General features: G+C 55.9%; 1 protein-coding gene across 2 annotated transcripts; it reads right to left on the reverse strand.

Annotated features, from left to right (window-relative positions):
- Positions 1-396: 396 nt before the first annotated feature.
- On the reverse strand, positions 397-24,238 carry TMPRSS3 (transmembrane serine protease 3). 2 transcript variants are annotated; one of them, XM_038581557.1, is made up of 13 exons: positions 24,026-24,238; positions 22,573-22,717; positions 16,994-17,104; positions 16,048-16,164; positions 15,586-15,709; positions 12,558-12,683; positions 11,028-11,071; positions 10,128-10,293; positions 9,264-9,433; positions 7,449-7,544; positions 5,049-5,191; positions 4,265-4,417; positions 397-1,887 (listed from the first exon to the last, which is right to left on the reverse strand). In XM_038581557.1, the coding sequence occupies exons 1-13, from the start codon at positions 24,044-24,046 to the stop codon at positions 1,870-1,872; spliced, it is 1,434 nt and encodes a 477-aa protein (XP_038437485.1). In that variant the 5' UTR covers positions 24,047-24,238; the 3' UTR covers positions 397-1,869. The 2 variants fall into 2 exon arrangements, with proteins under 2 accessions (XP_038437485.1, XP_038437486.1); XM_038581558.1 differs by lacking the exon at positions 24,026-24,238 and adding an exon at positions 23,224-23,366.
- Between the last annotated feature and the right edge of the window lie 477 nt (positions 24,239-24,715).

Consider the following 24,715-nt stretch of genomic DNA (forward strand, 5'->3'; position numbering starts at 1 on the left):
AAATGGCAAAGAGCTCCACCCATGAACCCGCAGCTGGAGCCACCGAAGGCCTCCAATAAGACCAAACATTTCCAGGGGAGGGAGCAGTTGACTTTGAATGATTGATACGTTTCCAGTGGGTTCACACTGGTGGGGCGAAGTCTCTTTAGATTCAGATGCCTGCGAGCGGGGCTTTGCAGATAGTTAATTGCATTAATTCCTGCTGATATGATGTGCCCGGGACAAACCCCTGATGCCCGCCGGCCTGACCTGTGGGCCCAGGAGCGTCAATCCCGCTCACACCCGAGTGTCTGTATCTGTGGGACGGGACTAATGAGAATTCCTGTCTCACAGGGTCGTGGCGACGATAAAGCAGTGCACACAGGAAATGTGGTAGAGTGGTGCCAGGCACACGGTCCACGCTGATTAATTGCCTGCCATTAGCATTACTCAAGACCTTTTGAGAGATTATAAGACAGCAAATATTTCCTAACACATTCAATAGTAATTAAGGAAGAACGCGTTCACGACAGCCAGCAATGCTCGTGTGCCGGCCCCACGGCCAAGTGCTCTCAGCTGAGGTGTGTCACGCACAGAAGCCTTCATTTGCTCACACTTAGATCACCCACACATGAGCTACCTCTACTTCCGAGGAGGCCTGGGCACAACCACCTAGGAGCAAAACGGTCTTGTCACTTTCTGACACGTGGACATCCGCGTGGCGAGTCCGAGCCGTCTGTGGGGGGGGTGACATCATTGCCAAGCGGCCACCGTGCCTTGGGTCTCCCCTCTCTCCCTGCGCATCCCGGGGGCTCCCCGCAGCCTCTCCCTCCCCAGGCACCTGCTCGCTCTTTGAAACTCACCATCGTCCCTTCGACCGGCCCAACTAAGCAACTTCATTTGTGCTAAGTGCCCCTGGGCAGTGCTGGCCTGCAAGCTAACTCTTCCCCTGTTGTGTGTGCGCTTGGGGGCCACAGCGGGTGTGGGGGTCACCGGGAGGGGTCTCTAACGCCTCAGGCGCATGGCCAGGTTAACAGGGCCGCGCAGAGAGGCAGGGAAGCCTCTGGAGGACACCTGAGTGTCCACGCCGCCTTCGGCACCCCTTGGGTGGGACCAGGTGGCCCTGTCTTCTTCTAGTACCTTCTTATCTAACTCTGCTTCTGAGGCTTTAAGTACAACTCTGCTCAGCTGAGAAACCTGTTCCAACAAGCAATCAAGGCGCACGATGCAGTCAGACAAGCTCTGATCGACGGACGCGTCAAGAGAGCCCGTGTCCTTTGGAAGCAACGACAAATAATGCACCAAGCACCACATGCTACGAAGAAAGAAGAGAAATAAACCTCATGGCTAAGCACTTGTAGACTGAGCTCCCACGGGGGGAAACGGATCTTGGAAGTAGAAAGTTCTGGGTTGCTTTGGGCACCTGGGGATACAAAGGAGCAGAAGGTGACATCCCCCCGCATGCCCCACCCCCACCCCTGCGGCTCCGGGCCGGCGCAGCCCCACTGAGCGCCTGGGGTGTTTGTATGGGATTCGCCTGTCCCATCCGTAGTGGCAAATGCCCCGTGCAGAGAAAACCGAATGGACACGTGGGACGACGTAGCACCCGAAGGTGTGTTCGTGCTTCTGTTCTGGGTGAAGGTCACAAAGGAGCAGCAGGCCGTTTTCACCCACCACCCCGGCTGGCGGCTTGTGGAGGTGCTGAGGCAGGGTGTTCAGGTCGCAAGGACAGAGCCGGTGCTCCTTCTTTTGGCTCTGCGGGGGGTGCCAGAAGGAAGAACACCGAGGCCCTCGCTCCTGTTGCAAGTTCCCGCCCGGGGACCCGCCCGTGGAAGGACCGGGTGTCTCCATCGCGGCAGGAACTCAAGGCGGCGGCCCGACCCCTGCTCCTCAGGTTTTCAGGTCCCTCTAGAAATGGAAACGCAGCCGTTACCTTCTCCAGCACATCAAGCCGGCCTCCAGCGCTGAGGCCCAGCCGGCGCCTGCATTTTGCCCCGAGTGACTGTGGGCTGGTCGCTGCGGGTGAGACAGCTCCCCAAGCCGCATGTCCCTGACCCCAGACACTTTCCCCGGCTCCCCCGTGACTCTCCCAGCCCTAGGGTCGCGCTCCTGAGTCCCAGTTCTGAGTCCGAACAGGTGTGACGGGCACTGGGGAGGGCCCGGGATGTAAGGAGCACTGGGCGCTACAGGATGGCAAACTGAATTTAAATTAAAAAAAAAAAAATTAAAAAATAAAGAACAGATCTGTTTCACGCCCCCGTACAGATGACGGGGAGGAGAGCAGAGATGACAACCGGGCCCATTCCCCTCGGCCTGTGTGGGCCCTTGGAGGGCCCGTGGGCATATTCAAAGACACAGCTGAAACTGCAGCCCCTCTGGAAAACCTCCCGTGGGGAGGGAAGCTTCTTCTGGATCTCTCCCTGCCCCGTCTCCGGGACCCCTGAGGAGGGCGAGACTAGCCCCGTGGGCCCGAGGCAGCTGGTGACAAAGGTGTCTCAGACCTCCGCGGGGCCGTCCAGCGCCGTCCATGCATCACTCATGAATGTGCTCGTCGGGGCAGAGGAGGGCGGAAGCCCTTTGCAAGGCCCTCCCAGGGAGCCACGGGGCCAGCACGATGTCTGGAAGTGTCTTCCCTTGGAGACCACGTGCCAGGGCCCTCACCCCACAGCCCCTGATCAGACTATAGAGAAGGGTCCCGGGAACAGTCAGTGTGCGCGGCCTGCCAGGGACAGTCCTGTGCACGCCCACGGTGGGTGTGGGGCCCGAGTCGCACTCTGCTGTCACTAGCTGCGGGGGACCTTGTGTAGGAGTCCTCGCCCGTAATATGGGGACAGTCCCGGGACCTGCCACCCAGGCCAGTGCCGAGGGAAATGGGCCGAGACATCACCCAGCTCCATTGCTGGAGGATCCCAGAGGGATTTTGGAAGCCTGACCCCACCAGGCCCCAGCCCTCCTCCGTAGCCTGAAGACTAGGAGTTGGCTTCTAGGATCGGCACCTGTTTCAAGCTTGACTTTGGTGACAACTAGCTTGGTGGCATGGACCATTGGTGGCTGAGTGCAGCTCCCTGGAGGGAGCATCTCTGTGGCTCTGTGGGTGACCCCCCTTCCCACCTTCTGTCCCCCACGCCCATGTGCGGCCCCATCTGCACCCTGGGGTCCCCCTCACCAGGCCATCAAGGCCACTGTGACCAGGGGGGCTGCTCTTGCAAACCTCTGTTCTCTTGCTTCCAAAGCAATAACTCCCAGAGGAAGTGGAAATGACTGCCCAGGGCACATCAGGCGTTGGCTGGCTTTCTCAGGCAATTGTTTCCAGTTAAAGGAGCATTGTGAAAGGCCTGTGATCTAGGGACACAAGCAGGTTGCTGGAGACTGGGGGGGAGGGTGGGGGGGAGGGAGGAGCGGGCATGGAGGGATGGGGGAGACACTCGACTGCTCAATGAGGCTGCGGTGCAAGCCCGGAAACTTCCAGAACACCAAACATCCAGCATCGAGGTGAAGATGTTAAGCCCCTGGATTGTCCGCTTTAAAATGGTTCATTTCATGGTGCATATATTTGCCCTTAATTTTAAAAATAAAAGGAAAAACTCAAGTTCTTTGAAGCTAGCCCGAGGCATGATGTGGGCACAGAGTCAGAGATGACATCAGCAAACAGTTGCGGGGTGTCCACAAGGTAGAAGCTGTGCTACTGAGACTCCCGTGCGTCGGGTCCCCCCAGCCCCTCAGGCCCGCTCCCCAGGGGCGGACGTCCCTCCTGTCTGCCTGTGGCACTCCCCTCTCCTGCCAAGTCGGCCCCACAGACCCACCTCCCACCCCTGCAGGGAGGCTCCCCCAAAGCACAGAGCTGCCCAGGCCCCCCGAGGTCAGAGACTCTCCAGCCCATCCCTGACTCTCAGCAGGTCCCAATTCTCCAGTGGGTGGCGGGTGCCTGTAGGTCCAGCCCCTCACCCGCTGTCTGCACCTTGTCCACACGTGCCCACTGGACTCATCCGTCCCCAGGGGCTCATCCTCGGCCACCCCTCTTCTGTTCTTCACTCCGTGGAAGAAGTTTGTCCTTCACACCTCCGGCCATGGCCACCGCCCATGTGTGCACCCACCCCTAGGATCACACCCACGCAGGGCCTCGCCTGTGGGGCTCACTCCGACGCCCAGAGGCCACAGGGCGCTGCCTGCTGCACCGACCCCTGGCTCTGCCCAGCAGCACTGGGGCTGCGGAAAAGGATGCTGGAGGGGGGTCATTCCCTCCCCCACCTGGCGGAGGACAGGGACCAGCGTGAGCCGCACCCACCTCCATCTGCTCGTGAATCCAGTCCAGGAAGGAGGTGATGCGCGTGTAGACTCCAGGCTTGTTCACGTCGGCACAGCCGATGCCAAAGCTCGTGGCTCCCACCAACTTCCACACCCTCCTCTCCTGGCACACCAGCGGCCCCCCGCTGTCTCCCTGGATGGCAAAGACAGAGGCACTGAGGTGGGGGGTGTCCTTGTCTTAGAGCCAGGATCCCCCCCGCCTTGTATCACAAAACTCAGTGTGGGGATGCTCACACCCCCGGCCTCCAAGAACTGACGCTGGCACTCCCAACGCTAGAGTCCTTGGTCCCCCCGGGACGGTCTCCCCCAGCTGTCAGAGGGGCATCCCCTGCCAGATTCTAGATGCACTGAAGCCGCGAAGGTCAAGGCGGCTGGACACAGCCCGCGGAGAGCTCCAGGGGAGGGGCCTGCCTGGCCGGGCTGGAGCCTGGCTCGCTGTGGCTCTGGAGGCCCTGGTTCACAGGTTCCCACCTGCCTGCTGCCCCTGCTGCCCCCTGCAAACCCCGAGAACCAGGGCTGGGGTGGGGAGCACCCTGGGGACCCCTCCTGCCACCGGGACCCGGCAGAATGGGAGCGCCGGGTAAACTTGGCCGATGGCCAGGGAAGGGAGTGATATCTTGAGCAAACGTCTTCCCCACACCCTGTAAATTTGCTTTTCAGTCAGTCACAGGGAAATGCTGGCAGCGGCCTATCCCACAGGCTGGGTCACCGTACCCGAGCCTCGCCCGCCGCTGTGGCCCCCAGAGGTCACCAAGGGCCCCTACCTGACAGCTGTCCACACCGCCCTTCAGGTAGCCGGCACAGAGCATGGAGGGCGAGATGATGCCGCCGTACACATCTCTGTGGTTGCAGATCTTGTTGGAGATTAAAGGCACAGCTGCATGGTTGAGGTCAGGGGAGGCGTCGCCTGTGTCAGAGCAACGACAGTGAGGGGCCCTGCTGGGAACCCAGGGGCGTGCACCGGGCACCGTCTTCCCTAAAGTGGCCGGTGCAGGAGGAGGTGGGGCAGCGGTAGCCAGCAGGGACCTCCCCCGGGTGATCCTGGGGGACCACTCGACCCACACGGGCCTGCTCGATCCTCAGAACAGTCCAGGTTACAGAAGGGAAACTGAGTCCCGTGAAGATCACACACAGCTGTCGGGGAGAACCGTCGTGTGGTCAGCACAAAAGTGTCCTCCCAAAGGCGTCCACTTCTCAATCCCTGTGTCTATGTCACCTCCCACGGCAGAAGGGCCCTGAGACGGGGACACACGATCCTGGGCTACCCAGGCAGGAGGGGGGAGGGGCGCTAAATGTAACCCCAGGCTCTAGCAAAGTAATGAAATAGTCTTCTGAGGCCACACATCGTGAGAAACAGCGTGAGTACGGCTGTGGGGGGAGCGTGGACGCGGCATTCCAGACCTCCCACCAGCCAGTCGTGTGAGCCGCCCTCAGCCCGTCTCCTCCTCGCCGAAGGGCTGCTGCGAGGAGCAGACAGGGTGGCCTGGAGACGTCCAGCTCGGCACCTGGTACCTGGTGAAACGCAGCTCGACGTGTCTGCGGAGGAGGCTTCCATTATGGGCAGGAGGACGTGGCAAGCCACGGGGATGAGACCCCGCGCTGCGGAAGAGGACGGACCCTTGGGATCTGGGTAGGCCCTGGGGGCCTTGGACGCTCAGGGAGGGGCAGACTCAACTAATAAACCTCAGGCGGAAAATACTGAACTTCCTGTGAATTGGGGTGAATTGCACCCCCAAAAGCCATGTTCACTTGCAACCTCAGAATGTGCCCTTCTGGGACACCTGAGTGGCTCAGCGGTTGAACATCTGCCTTGGGCTCAAGTTGCGACCCCGGGGTCCCGGGATCCAGTCCCCCATCGGGCTCCCTTGCAAAAATCCTGCTTCTCCCTCTGCCTGCATCTCTGCCTTTCTCTGTATCACTCATGAATAAATAAATAAAATCTTTAAAAAAAACAAAAAAGAAAAAGAAGAAGAAGAAGAAGAATGTGCCTTTCTTTGGAGTAGGGTCTTTGTAGATGTAATAGGATAAGAATCTCAAGGTGAGATCGTCCTGGATTTAGGGTGGGCTTTAGGTCCAAAGACTGGCGTCCATCTAAGAGAAAGGGGAGAGAGATTTGAGGCACGGGGTTGGCGGCGGGCGCAGGAAGATGGGGCAGAGACTGGAGCAGTGTGATTAATCTACGAGCCAAGGACGCCAAGGATGGTTTACAGCCAGCAGGGGCTGGAAGAGAGGCTGGAAGAGAGGCCGGGGCAGGTTCTTCACCCTCAGAGCCTCAACCGGCCCCACGACACCTCGATCTCAGACTTCGGCCTCCAGAGCTGGGAGGCGATGAGTCTCTGCTGTCCAAGCCTCTCTGTTTACAGAGCTTTGTTGTAACAGCCCCCACCCCCTGCCGCTGACCCCAAGAAACTCCTGCCAGAACGAGAGCAATTGGTGGAAAACCTATGAGTGTGAGCACATGCATGTGCCACCCCGATGGAAGGACAGCTAGCATGCGCTGTCCTCACGACGGTGACTATGTCTGATACGACTAGAGCAGTGAGTTTCCATGCATCTGCCCTCTGATGAAATCACACGTCTTCCAAAGTCGCACAAGAGGAAAATCCCTCACCAGTGACAGATGTCTCCCTTCTGGATAAGCCTTGGGAGGGGTTCTCCACGGACTCCCTGCGTGCTTTATGAGCGTGGTGGGGAGCAGGGAGGGGAACCGCCTGATGACTCGGGGACGGTCTCCCCAACAAGGGGTGTTCCTGGTCCTCCTTTTCTTTTTTTTTAAATAAAAAAAAACATTATTTATTCATTTATTAGAGAGAGAGAGGCAGAGACACAGGCAGAGGGAGAAGCTGGCTCCATGCAGGGAGCCGGACGCAGGACTCGATCCCGGGTCTCCAGGATCACACCCTGGGCCGAAGGCGGCGCTAAACCGCTGAGCCACCCGGGCTGCCCTGGTCCTCCTTTTCAATTCATTTCTCTCCCAACAGAGTCTGCCATTTTCACGTCCCAAGACAAACGGAACCGTGACCCTGACCCACAACTAGACTGCTGAGAGCACGGGAGACGCCACGACCCGGAGATGGCGGGAGCGTGCCACGTGGGCGTCCATCCCGGCCTCTCAGCTCTGGGTTCCCTGGACCCAGAACCTTGATTTCAGATGATTGACTGACCTCCGTCCTCCGTGGCCCCCCAGCCGGACGTCCAGCACATTTTTCCATCAGGAAAGTTTTCTTCGGAGTTGGGTAGGCAGACGGGCTGGATCCTCTCTGTCGCAAGGGGAGACAGCAACCCTAAATTCAGTGCCAGCCCCAGCCCACGAAGACCATGAGTCTCCCCAGCGTCCGCCTCTCTGGGGAGCTCAGGCCATCTCCCAAAGGAACGTCAAGGCCTTGGTCGGTCTGAAAGCTCCTAGCTCAGGGCAGAGCCGTCAACCTTTAAACGACCCTAGCCGGTGGCAATGTGACTGGGTCTGGGCCAGGGAGCGGCATTTCCTCCATGACACGCGGAATAGCTAACACCTGAGGCTTTATGGGCCGTGTAGACCAGCCGCCTCAGTGGCGTGAAAGCAGCCACAGACGGCGGTACCCAAACGGATCTAGCTGTTCCCACTGAAACTTTATGTACAAAAACAGTCAAAGGGCCAGATCTGACCCGGGGCCCTAACCTGCCCACTCCTGGTCTGGACCATGGGCACGTTGGCTTGGGAAACATCCCTCCGTGACTATTACGGTCCCTCCCGGTGCATCTGGGGGCAAGAAGCTTGCCTGTCCCTGCAGGCTGTGTCACACGCGTCCCGTCACCCCCAGCAGAGACAGCATCACGGCTGCCGTGAGGCTGTCCCGTGAATACGCTCGAGATGCACTAAGCTTTTCCGCCCAGGACAGTAATGGAAAGGCAGAGAGCTCGTAAGAGCACTCGCTAATTTTTCTCAAAGTGCAGGTGTCGGCACCTCGTTTTTCTTAAGTGAGTATCATCAATCAAGATACAAGAACGCCGCCGTTACAATTTCTCTTTGCGTCTCCAGGAATATTTGTTTCAGAGCATTACACGTAGAGAATGAGATGTGCGGTGTGATGAGCAACACGGTGGTCCCGGGCCCGGGCTGAGCGCTGGGGAAGGAGGAGGGGCTCTAATGTATGTAGGAGTGGGTCCCTAATCCTTGGTTGGCGTCTGCAAGACTTTCGAAAGTTCTACCCTGTGTGTTCGGGTGTTTCTGTGACTTTCAGAGGTTAGGACTAGGTATTCCCCGCCTGGAAACGTGGCCTGCCGAACTCAGCAGCCGCCGCGGAGAGACTTCCAGAGTGCTTCAGGGAGCTGACGATGCCCGGTAAAGAAGTGGCCACGAGGACGACCCCACTACAACCAGCTGGCTGACCGGGGAAGTGCCCTCTCTCCAGGCCAAGACTGAGACGCGGGGCTGGTTGGGCAGCCCTTGCTGGGGGCCTCATCTCAACAAGCTCCGGGACGGCGGGGAAGAGCTCAGAGACCCCCTTCCGCCACCTTGAGGCACCCGTGGCCTGGCCTGGGGAAGTCCCTCTTATCTCCAGGCGGCTCCAGCAGGAAGCAAGTGGCACGAGTGGGAGCCCCAGGGGCACCAGACCAGTCGGCCAAAGTAGAACCGCGAAGTCTCTAAAATCAAAAGACACCTTCAGCACAGCCCACAGGAGTAGGCCAGTCACGTGCAGTGAACCTGGCCGGGGTGACCACCTGCCGAAGTTGAAGAGGTGTGTGGACCCCGCATCCCCAACGCTGTGATAGCCCACAGTGCAGGACGCTGTTGAAAATTGCTCATTAGATCAAGAACCAGGAAAATCACAAGTTTCACGAGAAAAGATCATCAACCGTGGCCAGCGGGGAAAATGAATGAACTCCTGGAACGACCTGGCAAGGACCACAAGGCGGCTGTCATAGAAAGGCTCCACAGGCGATTACAAACTCCCTCGAAACAACTGAAAGCAACGGCGCAGCCAAGACCGCAGACGTACCGTTGAAGGGGACGGGCCCGGCCAGCTTCATGAGGGCAATGTCGTTGCCCAGCCTCTTGGGCTTATACTTGCTGTGGTAGATGATTTTTTCCACCAGATGGGAAGGGGCTGGGCTGTCCAGCAGGGAAACCAGCCCCACCTGGACGGTCCACGACTTGGGGACGTACAGGCTGAAATGAGAAGTCGGAGAGAACAAGTAGGACTGCCCCGAACGCTTTAACCCACGGACCTGGGCCGGGGATGTGGGGTCCGGAGACCCGGGGCCCGCAGGTGGCGGAGGCGACGGTGCTCCCTGCTTGCTCATGCTCGGCCCCGAAGCTCAGGCCCACCCCGTGTGTCCATCCGCCAGGGAAGCCTCGACGCCTGCACCCCCGGGACTCAGCGTCTGTCGGGCCCGTCCTCTAACACACAGCAACCAAACCGGAAAACAAAACCGGGAGAATTCTCTGTGTTTGGAAGACTTTCTGTGGTTTCTTTCCTGTGCTCACCTCCCCTGCGACACATCGCCCCCCCCCCCCCCCCCCCCCGCCAGCCTGTGTCCCTCTCGCCCTCTTGGCCGCAACGTGCTCAGCGACACGGAGGTTGGCGGTTTTCCTCCAGCACGAGGGTTTCCTTCCAAACTTTCTACTCTCTCTGTAAGAGCTGCAGGTCTGAAATCCTTAGAATGAGCTCAGGGTCCCCAGGCACAGCCAGCAGGGACAGTGAGGGGCCACGGTGAGGGCTGGGGCGGGTCCCGTCCATTGGACACTGCGTTGTGACAACCCGGTCGGCTTGCCTGCTTTCTGGACCTGCTGCCGAGCCCTGAAATCACCCCATCCTATGGTGGCTCAGTGAGACCGGGGCGTGCGGGCGAGGAGCACTCACTCATAGACGCAGTGGGCAGCCGTGACAACCCACACGGGTGTGATGACGGAGCCCCCGCACAAGTGGTAGCCCTGGAACTGCAGGCTGGCCTGCCAGGGCCACTGCGTGAGCGAGGACGCGTTTCCACCCACGATGCGCGAGCTGTAGCCCATTCGCAGACCGCAGGCTGCAGAGAGAGGGGAGCAGGGCTGGGGCTTGAATCCCACAGACCTTTCTGGGGAAGCTGCTGTCACAGCCACAGGCCCCCTCCCCTCTCCCTGACATCCCGCTGCCCCCACGGAGCTCCCAGCCCCGAAAGAGAGGCAGGAGGGGCCCACAGGGCGAGAGCGGGGAGCAGGCCACCAAGATGAGGGGGTGCGGTGGGAAGAGCTGGTGCTGGCAGCACCCCTCCCGGTGACGCCCAGGACCCCGCAGTGACCCCGGCTCTTCCAGGAGCACGGGAGCCTTCTGCAGCCCTCTCCTGAGCAAATCGGGGCTGGCGTGCACCTGCCTGACTTCTCCAGACCCAACCCTTGTGGCTTGAACCCTCCCCGATGCCGGGGGCGCCTGCCGCGGGGCGGGGAGCCTGGGGCACCGACCAGCCTGTGCAGGTGGGTGGGAAGGGGGCGGCGGGGAGGAGAGGGCGTGAGTTGGGCTGCTGGAGCGGCCGTGGGTGACGGGGCATCGTGCCCGCAGTCCCGTCCACTGCTGAGAAGTTGCTCTGGGCTGCCTCTCCCCACCCAACAGCTGAGGCGGATGGGCACCGCCCTCCTCTCCTCCAGGTGGGGTCCGCAGAGTTCCCACCTGGCGCCCAGGAGGAGGGGACCCGGAGCAGTCTTAGGAGGGTGGGGGGGTGAGGGGAGACAGGAGTCTGTGAGCGAGCGCTAGTTTCCACTTATGCCTGCCGTGTAGGTCCCTTACCTGTGCACTTCAAGGTAACCACCCGACCGGAGGCACATCCCTCCCTAAGGACGAAAAGAGGAGGCTTGTGTAAATGCCAGAGGCCTGCGAAATGAGCCCTTTTTAAAAACTTAATCTTGGGGTAAAAGGGGAAAAAGACCCTGTTCCCCTGCTCTTGATTACAGATTGCAATTTTAGTCCATATTAAAGTAAACAAACAAACATGTGTATGAGGTGACACATTGATACGGAACCATTTGGCTGCAGGAAGTATTGTGCGTGTGACAGGTGATGAGCATCCCCACGCTTCGGACGGCTAATGAGAGGAGACGCGGGAGGAGCTCTCTCACACGAGCACACGCTGCTGTCGTTTGCAGGTCGGCTTCAGCCCGGTGTTCCCCGCTGGCCCCTCGAGGACAGCGAGGCAGCCTCTCCTGGCACCAGGTCCTTGCAGCCTGGGTCACCCCCTCTCCAGAGCGGAGCTGTGATTGCTCCAGGGACGACACGCGCTCGCCCTTGCGTGGGTGGGAGCCAGGGTGCCTTCCTCACCATCCACCCATGTCCCCTTGTGACTTTCCCTACCTCCCGCGCTGCAGTCCGCTCATGCAAGGAAAAGGGGATGTCACCAGACCAAGGTTTAAGGATCTAAGAGATGAGCTGTCCCCATGAATTGCCTGTGGGTCCCGGGGTGACTGTCGATTATGTGATGGACTGGCCGACAAGCTGATGTTTCCCAGAGCGGAGAACGTGCTCCTGGGATTTGGTCCAGAGTACCAGCAAGAGCGTATGGAGTTGCCTGGCTGTACAGGGAGGGGACCAGGGAGGGGACCAGGGAGGGGACCAGGCAGGGGACCAGGCAGGGGACAAGGAAGGGACCAGGGAGAGGGCCAGGGAGGGACCAAGGAGGGACAAGGGAGGGACGAGGGAGGGGGCTAGGGAGGGAACAGGGAGGGACCAGGGTGGGGACCAGGGAGGGGACCAGGGAGGGACCAGGGAGGGGACCAGGGAGGGACCAGGGAGGAGACCAGGGAGGGACCAGGGAGGGACCAGGCAGGGGACCAGGGAAGGGACTAGGGAGGGACCAGGAAGGGGACCAGGGAGGGGACCAGGAAGGGGACCAGGCAGGGGACCCGCTAGGCTGCAGGTATGGTCATTTACAGGTATCTCACTTTTTAACCTTTCTCAAGAGTTGCCAGGGAAATGTGGAATCCGAATGGCAGACAGAGAATACTCGAGCTTCTGAGCCTCCTCTGCCTCGTTCCCTGTCCCCCTGCGCTGCTCCGCACACACCTGGTGCCCGTGACCAGAGCGGCTGGCCCGAGATGGTCCTCCTTACACCCCTCCCCGTCGGGCCCTATTTGCCTGCTTTGGGGTGGGGTCTTACACCCCAGCCGGGGCTCCAGCCAGTCTCCCTGAGGCCGCTAGGCCTCGCCTTGTACTTGGAGAAACACTCTCACGTCTCCTGTGTCCTCGCGGGGCTGCGCACAGCTCGGGGGAGCCAGCAGGTGACTTGACACAGCGCAGACGGCAGCGCCACCTGGCCGCACATACCTCACATACACCGAGTGGTGCAGAGCAGTCACTTTGTCATCGGGCAAGAGGTGATTGACGGAGGCAAAGTCCTCCTGGAGCTGCTGCTCGAGCAAGTCCACCCTGAGGGTGTCTGAGCTCACGTAGCTGCAAGCACATGGGAAACGAGGCCCGGTTCAAATCAACCAGTGCTCCAGTCAGGATACCGCATGGATCATACTGGGGGTGGGGGTCACTTCCCACCCCAACCCCCGCAAAACCATCCACAGCTTTGCTAGCTTAGGAAGGCATTCCAAATCTCACAATGTCTGGGACCCCCGCCCCACGGCCCCTGCACCCCCCCCCCGCAGGCTCTGGCCTTGTGCCGGGGAGGACCACTTCCTGGGGTAGCCAAGTAGCCCCCCTTGACGCAGCCAGCCCCAGAGACAGCAGAACATGGAAGCAGGCGGAGTATTTTCGGGTGGGACCTGAGTGGGGATGCCGAGCACCCAAGAGAGCCACGGGTGGGGAGATCGAAAGCGAGAGCCGGTGCAGGCTCCCATCGGAGAGAGATGAGCACGGAGGGAAGAGGCTCAGGGCGCCCCAGGTGCCTGCAAACGTTTAAAGTGCCGGGAAGCAGGTTTTCTGGAGAAGCATGGTAAAGATGTGATCTTTTTTTAAAAAAAATAATCAAATGTTTGCAGGGTTGTGAGGTGGAGGGTAGTAAATGAAGGGCCACCCCCCTCCCTTTTCCCACGGAGCAGACAAAACCCGAAGCAGCCGGCCTGCTTCACTCATCGGTTGATCAAACAGCATTGCACCTGGTGATGCAAGCGCTGCGGGCTGCCAGGACTATGTGTGGAATGCGAAGGTGAGTCGGGTTTGAGTTTGGAGGGCAATGAGCTCCCAGGCCTCCCGAGGAGGCCCCGTGGCCGACGGGGCAGGCACTGGGTGGTGAGCTCCTGACCTGACACGGAGAGGCTGATGCAGGCAGGCTGGCCACAGCCGGTCTGTGAGATGCAAGGGGCCCCCAAGAGCCACCCCGGGATCCCCATCAAGCACCCAGCGTCCAGGTGGCGGGACCCAGCACGGCTACCAGCTCTCCCAGGATGTGCCTGTGTCTACCGGAACTTCACGCCACCCCTAAAAGTGGGCGCGACTATTATCTCCGTTTCTGAGGCCTGAGTCAAGGAACTGGGGTGCCGACACGGAGATTCGAACCCAGGCCGTCCGGCTTGACAGCCTCCCCTCTCTCTGTCATCACAGATGGCTGACGTGGGACGCGGCTGAGCAGAGAAGAACAAAGACGGGCTCTAGGGACAGAAGCAGGAAGGAAAGGCAGAAAGATACGGAAGCGAATCTGGGAACTGAGGGCAGAACAGGTGCACAGCGAAGGAGACGGGCTGTGCCGAGGGGCAGTCTGGGAAAGTAGCATTGGCTGGGCTCCCTTCCCCTGACGGCTCTCGCTATGGGTAGGAAGGACCATCTCACCATGGCTGGCTGGCCGGGGAGCTGAGGGAAAGGGGTCTCTGGGCCCTTCTGCATGGTAGAGGGGGGCCTTGGGGTTCGGGGGCCGGCGGAGGCACTCCAGGAGGGGAGGGAGGGGGGCCGGGAGGTGGGAGGGACGCCCCTGGGAGGCCACGGAAGCGCCTCCATAGGGAACAGACCTGCATGGGGAAGCTTTCCGCTGTCTGCAGTGGTGGTGGTGTGTGCATGAGCGTGTGCATGTGTGTGCACTGTGTGAATGTGTGTGCACTGTGTGATGGGGTGTATGGGTGATGTGTGTGTGCAGTGTGGTATGTGATGCAGTGTATGTGCATGTCTGTGTGTGTTTGTACGTGGTATGTGGCATGCACGGTGTATGTGTGTGTGTGTGTGTGCATGGGGGGTGGAGTGTGTATGGTGTGGGTGTGCTGTGTGGCACACATGGTGTGTATGTGCATGTGCATATGGCATGTGTGTGAGGTGTGTGTGCATGTGGTGTATGGGAATGTGTGTTGTATGTGTGCAAATTTGGCGTGCATGTGTGCTAAGTGTGCAGTATGTGTGTGTACTGTGGTGTGGGCGTGGTACCTACGCACATTTATGGTGTGTGTGCGTGTGGTATGTATGTGGTATCAGTGGACATGTGTGGTGTGTGTGCACTGTGGTATGTGTGCTCACACGTGAGCAGTGTGACCGCCCCCCTGTCCGTGAGGGGTGAAGGCTGCATTGTCCTGGGAGGCACTTGTGGGGTGACGTGGCTGTTGTCACAGAGCTGAGCTGCAGCTGGCTCTGGCACCCGGGTTGTCACAAGGTGAGAAGGTCACGGTCTGGGGGACACAGGCTGGGACACTGGGGTGTCACAGTTGCTGGAGGCGGCAGCTGAGGAGCACCACACACGAACCAGGCTCCCTGGGCTCCAGGGCTTTAGGCTGCAACGCCCGAGTCAGGGAAGTGGGCCCAGGACGCGGGGACTCGGGGGCCAGCACGCAGGAGCGTGGGAACTCAGGCGGCCGGCCTGCTTCCAACCCCGGGGGCAAGGGCAGAGGGGGTTGGAGTGCCCTGTGGGGCGGCCACGGAGGATGGTGGTGCCGGGGTCGGAGGAGGGCTCGGAGAGACAAGGAGAGAAACTCGTCCCCTCAGCACAAATGTCACACAGACAAAACCAAATGTGGAAGAGCGAGGCGCCCGCCACAGGAGCTGGCCCTTCTGCATGTCGCCAAACAGCCGTTGGAAGTGACTGTTTTCACTAAACGGCTGACTTTCCAGACTTGGCTCTTTGGGCTCCTAGGGAGTGTGCGGGCACGTCCACGTGGCCCCAACACCAGGCGGGGGGCAGGGGGCAGGTGCCTGAGGACCTGGGGGCCTGGTCTCGGCTCAGAAGTTCCGTGCTTCATGTGTGCATCTGGGGCCCTGTCCCCAAACGTGCCCCGTCCCGTGTGGCCTGGGTCAAACCACTCAGCGTCGGCGGGGCCTGGGGGCCTGGTGTGCGCCCCTGTGGAGCGAGGCGGCTGAAAGGCAGCTCCCCGTCCCCGTGGTCGCCCCCACTGAACACTTCACCCATCAGCGTCAATGTTCTGTAAATTACCTCGGAAACCCCAGCTGGGCACAGGCGACGTTGGCGTGGTGGCCTCTCCAGTCGTCAGAGCACACGGTCCTCCAGGCAGCAGCTGCGAACACCTGGAGCACCGCGTTTTGGCCGCTCACGCGGACTGGCCGGCGCATGGGAAGAGCAGCTCGTTAGCGGCCAGGGGACCCCGAGACCTCGCCCCCAGCACCCCCACCCGGAGGCAGCTCTTCCTGCCTGGATCCCCGCCCTGTGCCCCCCGCACCCTCTTCTTACGGTTCTTGTGATCTCCCCAAACTGCATTTGGGCCCCAAGAGATAGCCCTCCCCTTGCTCCCGGCTCCACAACCCCTGGGGACGCATGTCACGTGGATCCCAGTTAAGGACGTGACCTGACGCTGGCACCCAGTGGATCTGGACCCACTCTGCAGATGGGCAAGGTCAGGGTTGGGCCGTCCCTCTGCAGCGAGGAGCGTGGCCTTACCGCACCGGTACTCGTCCTCCCCGTCCCTGCAGTCTGAGACCCCGTCACATCGAGCCGTCAGTTCAATGCACTTAAAAGACGTGCGACACTTGTACTTTCCGGAGCAATCGAAGTGGACTGAGGAGAGGGGAGGACACGCGCGTCAAGGAAGGGCTGGCTTCTTCAGGGCACAGCACCAACAACCATCCGCTGGCCACGTGGCCCTGAGCTTGGCCATCAGTAATGAAACCTGCTTCGAAACTGCAGCCCGTCTGCCTCAGCCTAGTTTCTGTTCCGAATTCCAGAGCGTGGGGGCTGCGGCACCCCCACTTAGTCTCGCCCTGCGGCCTTGAACCACAGGACTCGAGGTCAAGAGAGAAAGCGCATGGCTGCAGCCCGCCTGGCTGAGCCAGCTGAGCAAGGAGCTCCGTGAGGACGACTCGGGGGCCCCCACGTCCCCCCTGTTGTCTCCAACTCTGGGCGAGAAGAGAAGGGACCGCGGACCGCACAGCCGAGCAGGTGGGGCGCGTATTTGAAAGAGAAGCTGAGATACTGTTCCCTATCAGAGCGCGTCCAAATGACTCACTTTCTCAAAAGCCGCATGAGCCTCATTTTTAAAAATAGCAGGTTCGCCTGGCCTGGCATGAATGGCCTCCTTGTCTTCTCCTCCGGGCCCCTCGCCCCCTCCCGCCCGCGGAATCCTATTTCATCAGCTGCCTCTCGACACTTCTAACTGGGCAGGTTCCTTGGTGACAAAGCCCCGAGCGTGGCCAACAGCCCCTCCTGGGCCCCGGGCTGGCTCGGGCTCGTGCGGGCCGAGCACTCGGAGCCAGCAAGCCCCCAAGGCTGTCGCCCCCACTCTTCAAGGCTGGGTGGCAGCGCCCCACCCACGCGAGCCGGGGGCTCATCAAAGTTTCAAGGCCCGAATAGGCATTCGAGAGCCCGCTAAATAATGCATCGTACTCACTGCCCAGACCAATGGCCAGCGCTAGTATCAAGGCGATGATCCCAATGACGATGATGGCGAAGAACTTCAGAGGCAGCAGAGACAGTATCTGTGCCGCAACCGCGTCTGCGTCTGAAAACCCAAAGGTGGGGGAAAGAGCAAAAAGCCACAGAGCAGCCGATCCGAACGAAAATAAAACTTAAAATGCAGCTATCCGTTCCCCCTCCCCTCAAAGCAGAGAATGTTCTGGCCCAAAGAAAGTCACCTTAGCTTAGAACAAAGGCCACTGATCTGGGGACACATTCTCCAGAGGCCCGGCCCCATGGTCTCCACTCCTGACCCCGTTGTGTCCATCCCGGGTTAAGGGATGGTGTTACTGACCGAAGTGTGTCCCCGCCCCCCTTGCAGTATGCGGGCATTTGGACCCTAGCACCCCAGACTATTGTCATATCTGGAAATAGAGTTTTTACAGAGGCCATCAAGTTAAAACAAAGTCATCGGGGCGCCTGGGTGGCTCAGGGGTCGAGCGTCTCTGCCTTTGGCTCTGGTTGTGACCCCGGGGTCCTGGGATCGAGTCCCACATCGGGCTCCCTGCAGGGAGCCTGCCTCTCCCTCTGCCTGTGTCTCTACCTCTCTCTGTGTGTCTCTCAGGAATAAATAAATAAAATCTTAAAAAATAATAATAAAATAAAGTAATGATGTGGGTCTAATCTAATCTGACTGGTGTCCTTTGAAAAGGGGGCACGTGAACACAGAAACAGACGTGCATAGAAGGGAATGGTGCCAAGGGACACAGGCAGGACAGCAGGCGAAGATGCAGCCAGAGATTTGGGTGACAAACCTCGAAGTCGGCCAAGGAGCCCCAAAGGTTATCCTCAAACACCAGAAGCTGGGAAGAGGCAAGGAAAGCGTCCTCGTGGGTTTCGGAGAGAACACGGGCCTGCTGGCCCCTGGGCTTCAGACTTCCAAAACCATGAGACAATAGACCTGTGTCGTTCTAAGCCACCTAGTTTGTCGCACTTTGTCTCCGCAGCCCTAAGAAACTCAGGACAGAAGGCAGGTGGAGCCCAGGTCCCCAGAAACGCTTCCCCCATGGAGGACGGTGACGTGGAAAAGCCACACCGGATGCTCTGAGGAGAGGGAGAGCTGGGACCTCTGAGAGGGTCACCAGATGATGTAGTAGCCCCTTCTTCCAGAGCCTCGTGCACAGCGACACCTCCAGCCTTGTCCCAGACCATCTCTCTGAGGAGGCTGGCAGGGCGAGCAGCCTGAGAAGAGAGAGACGAGGTCTCTCTCCAGACCAAGGAGCAGGTTTACTCACTGTCTGGCTTAACAAATACTACGTCTTCCTCGGGGACAAAGCGTGTGCAGATCTGCTCACAGTGCATTATAACGGATTCGAGTTGCCTTGGTCCTGGGTTCCTTAGTGTGATACAGATGCTCTGGGCACTCGGCATATCCCTGGGCTGTTGACATCGCCATTGTGGGACTTGGCGGGCATTAGTGACTGACTGGAGCAGGATATATGCGCCCCTTGTGCCATGGGTAACAACGTCCTCCGTGTCCGACCTGAGAGCCTCCTGTCTTCTAGGAGCGTCCAGCACACTGGGCACTGACTGGTTAGTTTGCAAGTAGGGTAAACCCCAGACCTGTCCCAGTTCTTGCCTAAAGAACCAGGTACATTGGATGGAAAAGAGGATGTGCCACCCCAGTGGTATGATGCCCAGAAGGACAAGCCTCTCTGGGCAACCGGGAGAATCTCCATCGGCACCTTGATTCCGAGGAGAACAGGCCACTCCATGCACATTACCTCAGTGATCCTGAAAATACATCTGAGCCGAAGTTGTCCCCACTCACACTGAGGAGGGTGGGAATGCGGGAAGGGGAGACAGCCTTCTGCATGGCGCACGGTTACTCAAGACAAGACTGTCCGGTCCTCTCACACCCCAGTCCTAGAGATGTTGAGCTGAGAGGTTTCCCATGGAAAGGCCACAAAGATCTCTCCTGCGTGTCTTTGGAAACCCAGAGCTTCACCCTCTGGCACTACAGAGTGTGCTTATAAAATGGTCAATATCATTCAAGGATCCTTTAAAAAGAGAGAGAATGTGGGCACCCGGGTGGCTCCGTGGTTGAGCATCTGCCTTCAGCTCAGGGTGTGATCTTGGGGTCCCGGGATCGAGTCCCACATTGAGCTCCCCTCAGGGAGCCTGCTTCTCCTTCTGCCTGTGTCTCCGCCTCTCTCTGTGTGTCTCTCATGAATAAATAAAATCTTAAAAAATTAAAAAAAAAAAGAGAGAGAGGGAATTTGAAGACAAAAATGGGAGTGGAAGAGATGGGATAGGAGGAGAAGAGTAAGAGAAGGAATGGGGAAGGGGGAGAAGGAAGCGGTTGAGGGGAACAAGGAAAGGCACACACTCCATGGCCTGAAGGATACAGAACAAGGAGGGGAGGCAGAGGGCAAGGTCGCTGTCTTGATGAGCAGGTGGTTTGCTCTGCAGCTGTGTTCTCAGGGCCTAGACCAACACCTGGCATGCAGGGTTCCTTGATGAATATAGCTGACCCTTGAACAACACAAGTTTGAACTGTGTGGGTCCACTTACAGGTGGATTTTTTTATAGTGTGGTACCTCAAATGTATTATCTCTTCCTTAGGATTTTCTCAATAACATTTTCTTTTCTCTAGTTTACTTTATTGCACTAACACAGTGTATATAATACATGTACCATGCTACATACTTCTTAAGTGAGTTGCTGTGATCATCAAGGCTTCTGGTCAATGGTAGACTATTAGTAGTTAAGTTTTGGGGGAGCCAAAGGTTATAAGTGGATTTTGGGCTAGGTGGGGAGTCATCAACTCAATTCTACTTCTATGTTATTCAAGGGTCCACTGTATCAGTAAATTGAGTGGATGAATGGATGGATGAATGGATGGATGAATGGATGGATGATTGGATGGATGATTGGATGGATGAATGATATCACGATAATGGAGGTTGTATTATCTCAGCATAGGAGACCAATTCCTTTTAGGACAACCAGTTTGTGGTCTTGAGTTAGCAGAGCAGACTCTCCTCAGCCTTCCCCACCCCCAGAAACCTGCACCAAATTAATAACTTCCCCTTATGAGAGCCCACTCTCCACTTACACTTTAAAAATCAGCAGGAACCCCAAGGATGACCTCTTATCATTCTAGTTGCTCTGGGTCTAAGAGTTAGATTTAGAAAATTCATCCTAATTATAGACTCAAAGATTGCTGCTCAGTTAGAAGCTTCGTATCTGTTCACAGTTGCCCCTTTACAGCTCCTCCACCATGGTGCCCTATGGACACTACTGTGGCCTCACTCCACCTCCTTGTCCTGTCTTTGAGGGCGTGCCTGGAGTACAAAGCAAAATGCATAGCACCTCCCCCAAAAAGAAATGCAAATGATCAACAAGCATGAAGAAAAAGCTTCAACCTCTCTGGAAATTTGAAAAACTGCAAATCAAATGTAACTTCATACCGACCTTGCAATATTTATGATGATTGCTATTTTTTTTTAAAGATTTTTTTTAATTTTTATTTATTTATGATAGTCACAGAGAGAGAGAGAGAGAGAGAGAGAGGCAGAGACACAGGCAGAGGGAGAAGCAGGCTCCATGCACCTGGAGCCCGACGTGGGATTCAATCCAGGGTCTCCAGGATCGCGCCCTGGGCCAAAGGCAGGCGCTAAACCGCTGCGCCACCCAGGGATCCCTGGTGATTGCTATTATAGCACCCTCACTGCAGTCCAGAGCGAAGGGAAATGGATTTCCACTTGCAGTCAATATATACATTGTGTAAGCTTTTTGAGAGTCAGATTGGAAATACAAACCAAAAGCCTTAAACATGGGCGGAATTTTTCTTTTGACCTAGTAAAACCACTTCCCAGGAATTTATCTTAAGATGTCTTCATTGATGCACATGCATTTCTACCTACATGGACACTTGGAGAGGTGGCATGTATCATACTGATGCATGGGAAACAGCCCGAATGCACATCAGAAGGAAGAGGTAACAGGACAAATGAATAGAGTTGGTTCCATGATAGGGAAAGGGGGCGGGCAAACCTCCTCTGTAAAGGACCGGATAGTAAATATTTTAAATTTTATGGGCCTTATGGTCTCTGTTGCAACTGCTCAACTTTACTGTGCCATGAAGGCAGCTGTAGACAATAGGTGAATAAATGAATGTATCTGTGTCCCAATAAAACTTTATTTATAAAACCAAGTTGTGGGCCATATTTGGTCCATGGCCATAGTTTGCCAATCCTTAAAGAATATTTAATCATTTAACACCGTGGAAAGAAGAACATGATATTATTTCACTTGAAAACAAAAAAAGCTTCAACATAGTATATGCCACTTCCAAAGGAAAATGCAGATATGTATATCAGAAAAAGACAAGAAATCCAATACTAAAGCACAAAGAGGGCTACCTCTGAATAACGGTAAAATCGTGGGTGACTTTAAAAAATCTTTTTGATTAACTGTATTTTCTAAATTTTTATGATGAACAATACAATTGCTTATTTATGTAAAGCACTACTAAATTCTCACTACTAGAAATCAATTATGAAAAAATAAGCAAAATTAGCAGAGGCAAATATGCATAGCATTACTCATGCTCATCTTATTTGTACTATAGAAATATTAGAAATAATTATTTGTCAAATGATGATTTAAAGAACTATGTAAATTGAACATCTACTTGATAGGATGTCATGATGTTATAAACAAAGAGCATTTATAAAAACGAAGTAGCACATGGGGAAACACCTGTCTATACCTACACTGTACGTGAATGCGCACTTGCGGGCAACAACAGGAAGAGAATGAAGGCCAACATAAAAGCCAGGTAAATCTTGGGGGTCAGGTGATAAGAAGGTACTTTTAAAATTAACATTTATGCTCATTTTTTGAGCTGTATTTTTGAATTATGTATCCTTACCCTTACTTGAAACCTGTTCCCCCCACCTCCTATCTTCTCCACTACCATCCAACCTCAATTGCCCAGAGGCTTTAAAAGGAATCACAGGACAGCCCCCACTCCATGCTTTCTGGAACCTCAGCCAGAGCCCCCAGGTGTCTCCCTTCCCAGCCCCAGATGTCAACATTCCTGACTGCACCCGGGACCAGCAAGCCACATCTCACTGTGGCAAGTTCTGTATTTGAGACCTATTTACAAAACCAACTTTCCTTGTCGCTCAGAGCAGTTCCTGTCTCCTGCTGTTCGGTTTTAATCTAGGCAGCAAATACCTTTGGCAACACCCAGCAATGCCCAGCAATGCCCGAACACTTTTAGTTTCCTGGAAGAGCTGATAGGTACTGGTTCTCAGGATTTGCTGGGGGGCTCAGAGATTTTTCTGGCGGGACAACTGGAGCCTCAATTTCTGAAAACATCCATCCGGAGAATGCTAACTTCTGTCTCCGGGTGTTGGCAAGGGCCTGACCGAGGTGATGCCCTCTCTAGTGTCCCCTCCTCTCCAGGGTTCTATAAACCCAAGGAAGTGCAAGCATCCAGCTTTTGGGTGTGAGAAATCCTGGCGAGGTACTTCCCCAGAAATCACACCTGGTTCCACCTACCTGGTACGACAGGACTTATTTTCAAATCGTCAAGTCCAAAAAGCGATCTGAAGGAGAAAGGGGCCTCAGCTGCAGGCGGGTCATTTTCCCCCATGGTGACTATTTCAGGACCTCTGAGATTCGGCTCCACCTCCACCTCCACCTCCTTCGCCAGGAAGAACAGAAAGAAGCACTTGCTTCTCTATTTACAATTTTAGCGTCAAATGCATCTTTGTCGTGTTAAATCTTTGACATCTGACCATCCACATCAAGCGCATTCAGTAAAACTATTCATCCAATGAGACACAATTTTTTTTGTGAGCCTCAGCCAGTAACAGAGAAACTTTCAGAGTTAATGAAAAACTACGAACTTAATTCTGCTTAAATTAATGACTTCTTCACTCTGTATTCTATCAATCTTAAAATCAATTGACTAGCCATCTTTAGAGACGTGCCCTTTTATGATTAGAAATTACTACATCATTGTTTTTCAGAAGATAAATCCCTTTCAAAGCACTTTCCTTCTCTTTTTTGTCATTGTTCTTTGTCCTACATAAACTCAATCCTTTGCCTACACCTGTGGGACACCTATCATAACCATAAGAAGTTTTTTATACTCACATAATGTCCATGCCCCCAAAATGTAGATGGCACCAGGGAGGGGACACTCACCCACAATATTTGTAGTTTCCCGTAAACACCGTGCTTCCCTGGCTCGGCCGGGCATGACCTAGTTAAGGATGAAAGTATCCCTGCCCTCTGGGTGCCCGGTCCCCCACATGGCAAAGGGAGGAGCGGCTGGGGACGCTGGCTTGCAGCAGCTACACTAGGGCTCTGTTTCCTCCAAGAAAATTCCACCTATCACAAAGCCAGAGAGGTCAGAAGCCTCTGGAAGTCATTCCTGCAACTCTATGAGGGGCGGAGTGAGCAAGGAAATGGCGGAATGTTCCCAACTCAATCCCGGCTCACCTTCCCAGGCATCAGTCTCAGAGGTGGTTCCAACAGGCACATAAACATAGATACTTAAATCAACCATTTTAGATTTCTGCTCACTGGCTGTGGTGTTTGAGATTCAAAAAGAAACTATTAAGCCATTTAACGCAAACTCTGTCTTCATGCTGTTTCATGTGGCCTTAGGAAAATCGAAGCAGGAACTCTACACTAAAAATATTTATTTCGTTTCCATCTCAGGAGTGGCTCTGGAGAGCGTCTTAGAAAACTAATAAATCCACATCAGGCATTTTTGCTTTTGATTCTTGCTGATACCTGCCTCGTACTATCAGCAGGTGGCAAATTATGCAGCTTAACTTTATGATCAGAATAAGAACAAGTGGTAAAATGCTTTCTGAAACCTTGAACCTAGACACGGAAGTCCCTTCCCAAACAAGCCATCGGTGGCCGGTTTCACAACACTGAGCAACGTTGAGAAATTCTCTTTCAGAAGCGTTGTGTCTCCCCCACCCACTTTACTCACCATTTCTGGGGCCGCCATCATTAAAAGCAGAAATAATTTCCTTTTTCATTATAAAAGCAAGCGTGATGGTAAGCAGGCTGCCAACAGGTTCGTCCAATCGGGAAATACTTGCACCAAGTCACTCAGCCTTGTCGACTCAATCATCACAGCAAATGGCATTATCGCAGGTTATCTTTGTAACTCGATCTGGATGTGGCTATCAAGTGGCCATCGGTTGTATGACTGCAGAGTCCAGGGAGGGGAAAAATGTGACTTGCCTTTAATTAGTAAGTAAGGTAAGCAAACCTTTTCAGAAACTTTGCATAAGAGAGTTTTCGGAACACAGACGCTCCTTTTATAAAAGAACAGATAGGTCCTGCCCGGTGCTGAGCAAGCACATCAAGAGGGGCAGGCAAAACGCTTTGGCAGGGGTTTCTATCCTTCCATGTGACTGAGTCTGAGTTTAGACTCACAGCTGCTCTGCAGACAAAAGGGAGGGAACCTGAAGGTGTTCTCACAGTGAGCACTCTATAGAGACACTTCACACTCCATTCGGTGAGGGGCCTCTACGTCTCAAGGGGTTTCTGCACACAATACAGCTTTAAGATGTTTTATCAGGAGAGAACATAGCCCTGCTGCCATGGGCAGGGGACTGAGCCCCTTTGGAAGTCTAGTGGAGTAGAGCTAGATGTGAATCATGCATTCGTTTAT

Source organism: Canis lupus, chromosome 31, assembly GCF_011100685.1.
Source record: "Canis lupus familiaris isolate Mischka breed German Shepherd chromosome 31, alternate assembly UU_Cfam_GSD_1.0, whole genome shotgun sequence".
In the NCBI taxonomy this organism is placed as follows: Eukaryota; Metazoa; Chordata; class Mammalia; order Carnivora; family Canidae; genus Canis; species Canis lupus.

Excerpts from the sequence above, each read along its gene's own strand:
- TMPRSS3 (XM_038581557.1), bottom strand. The coding sequence starts at position 24,046 with ATGATGGCGGCCCCAGAAATG. Across the intron at positions 17,105-22,572 it reads AATAAGTCCTGTCGTACCAG|ACGCAGACGCGGTTGCGGCA; the intron begins GTAGGTGGAACC and ends TTGGGTTTTCAG. Across the intron at positions 7,545-9,263 it reads CGGGCCCGTCCCCTTCAACG|AGAGGATCCAGCCCGTCTGC; the intron begins GTACGTCTGCGG and ends CCCTTGCGACAG.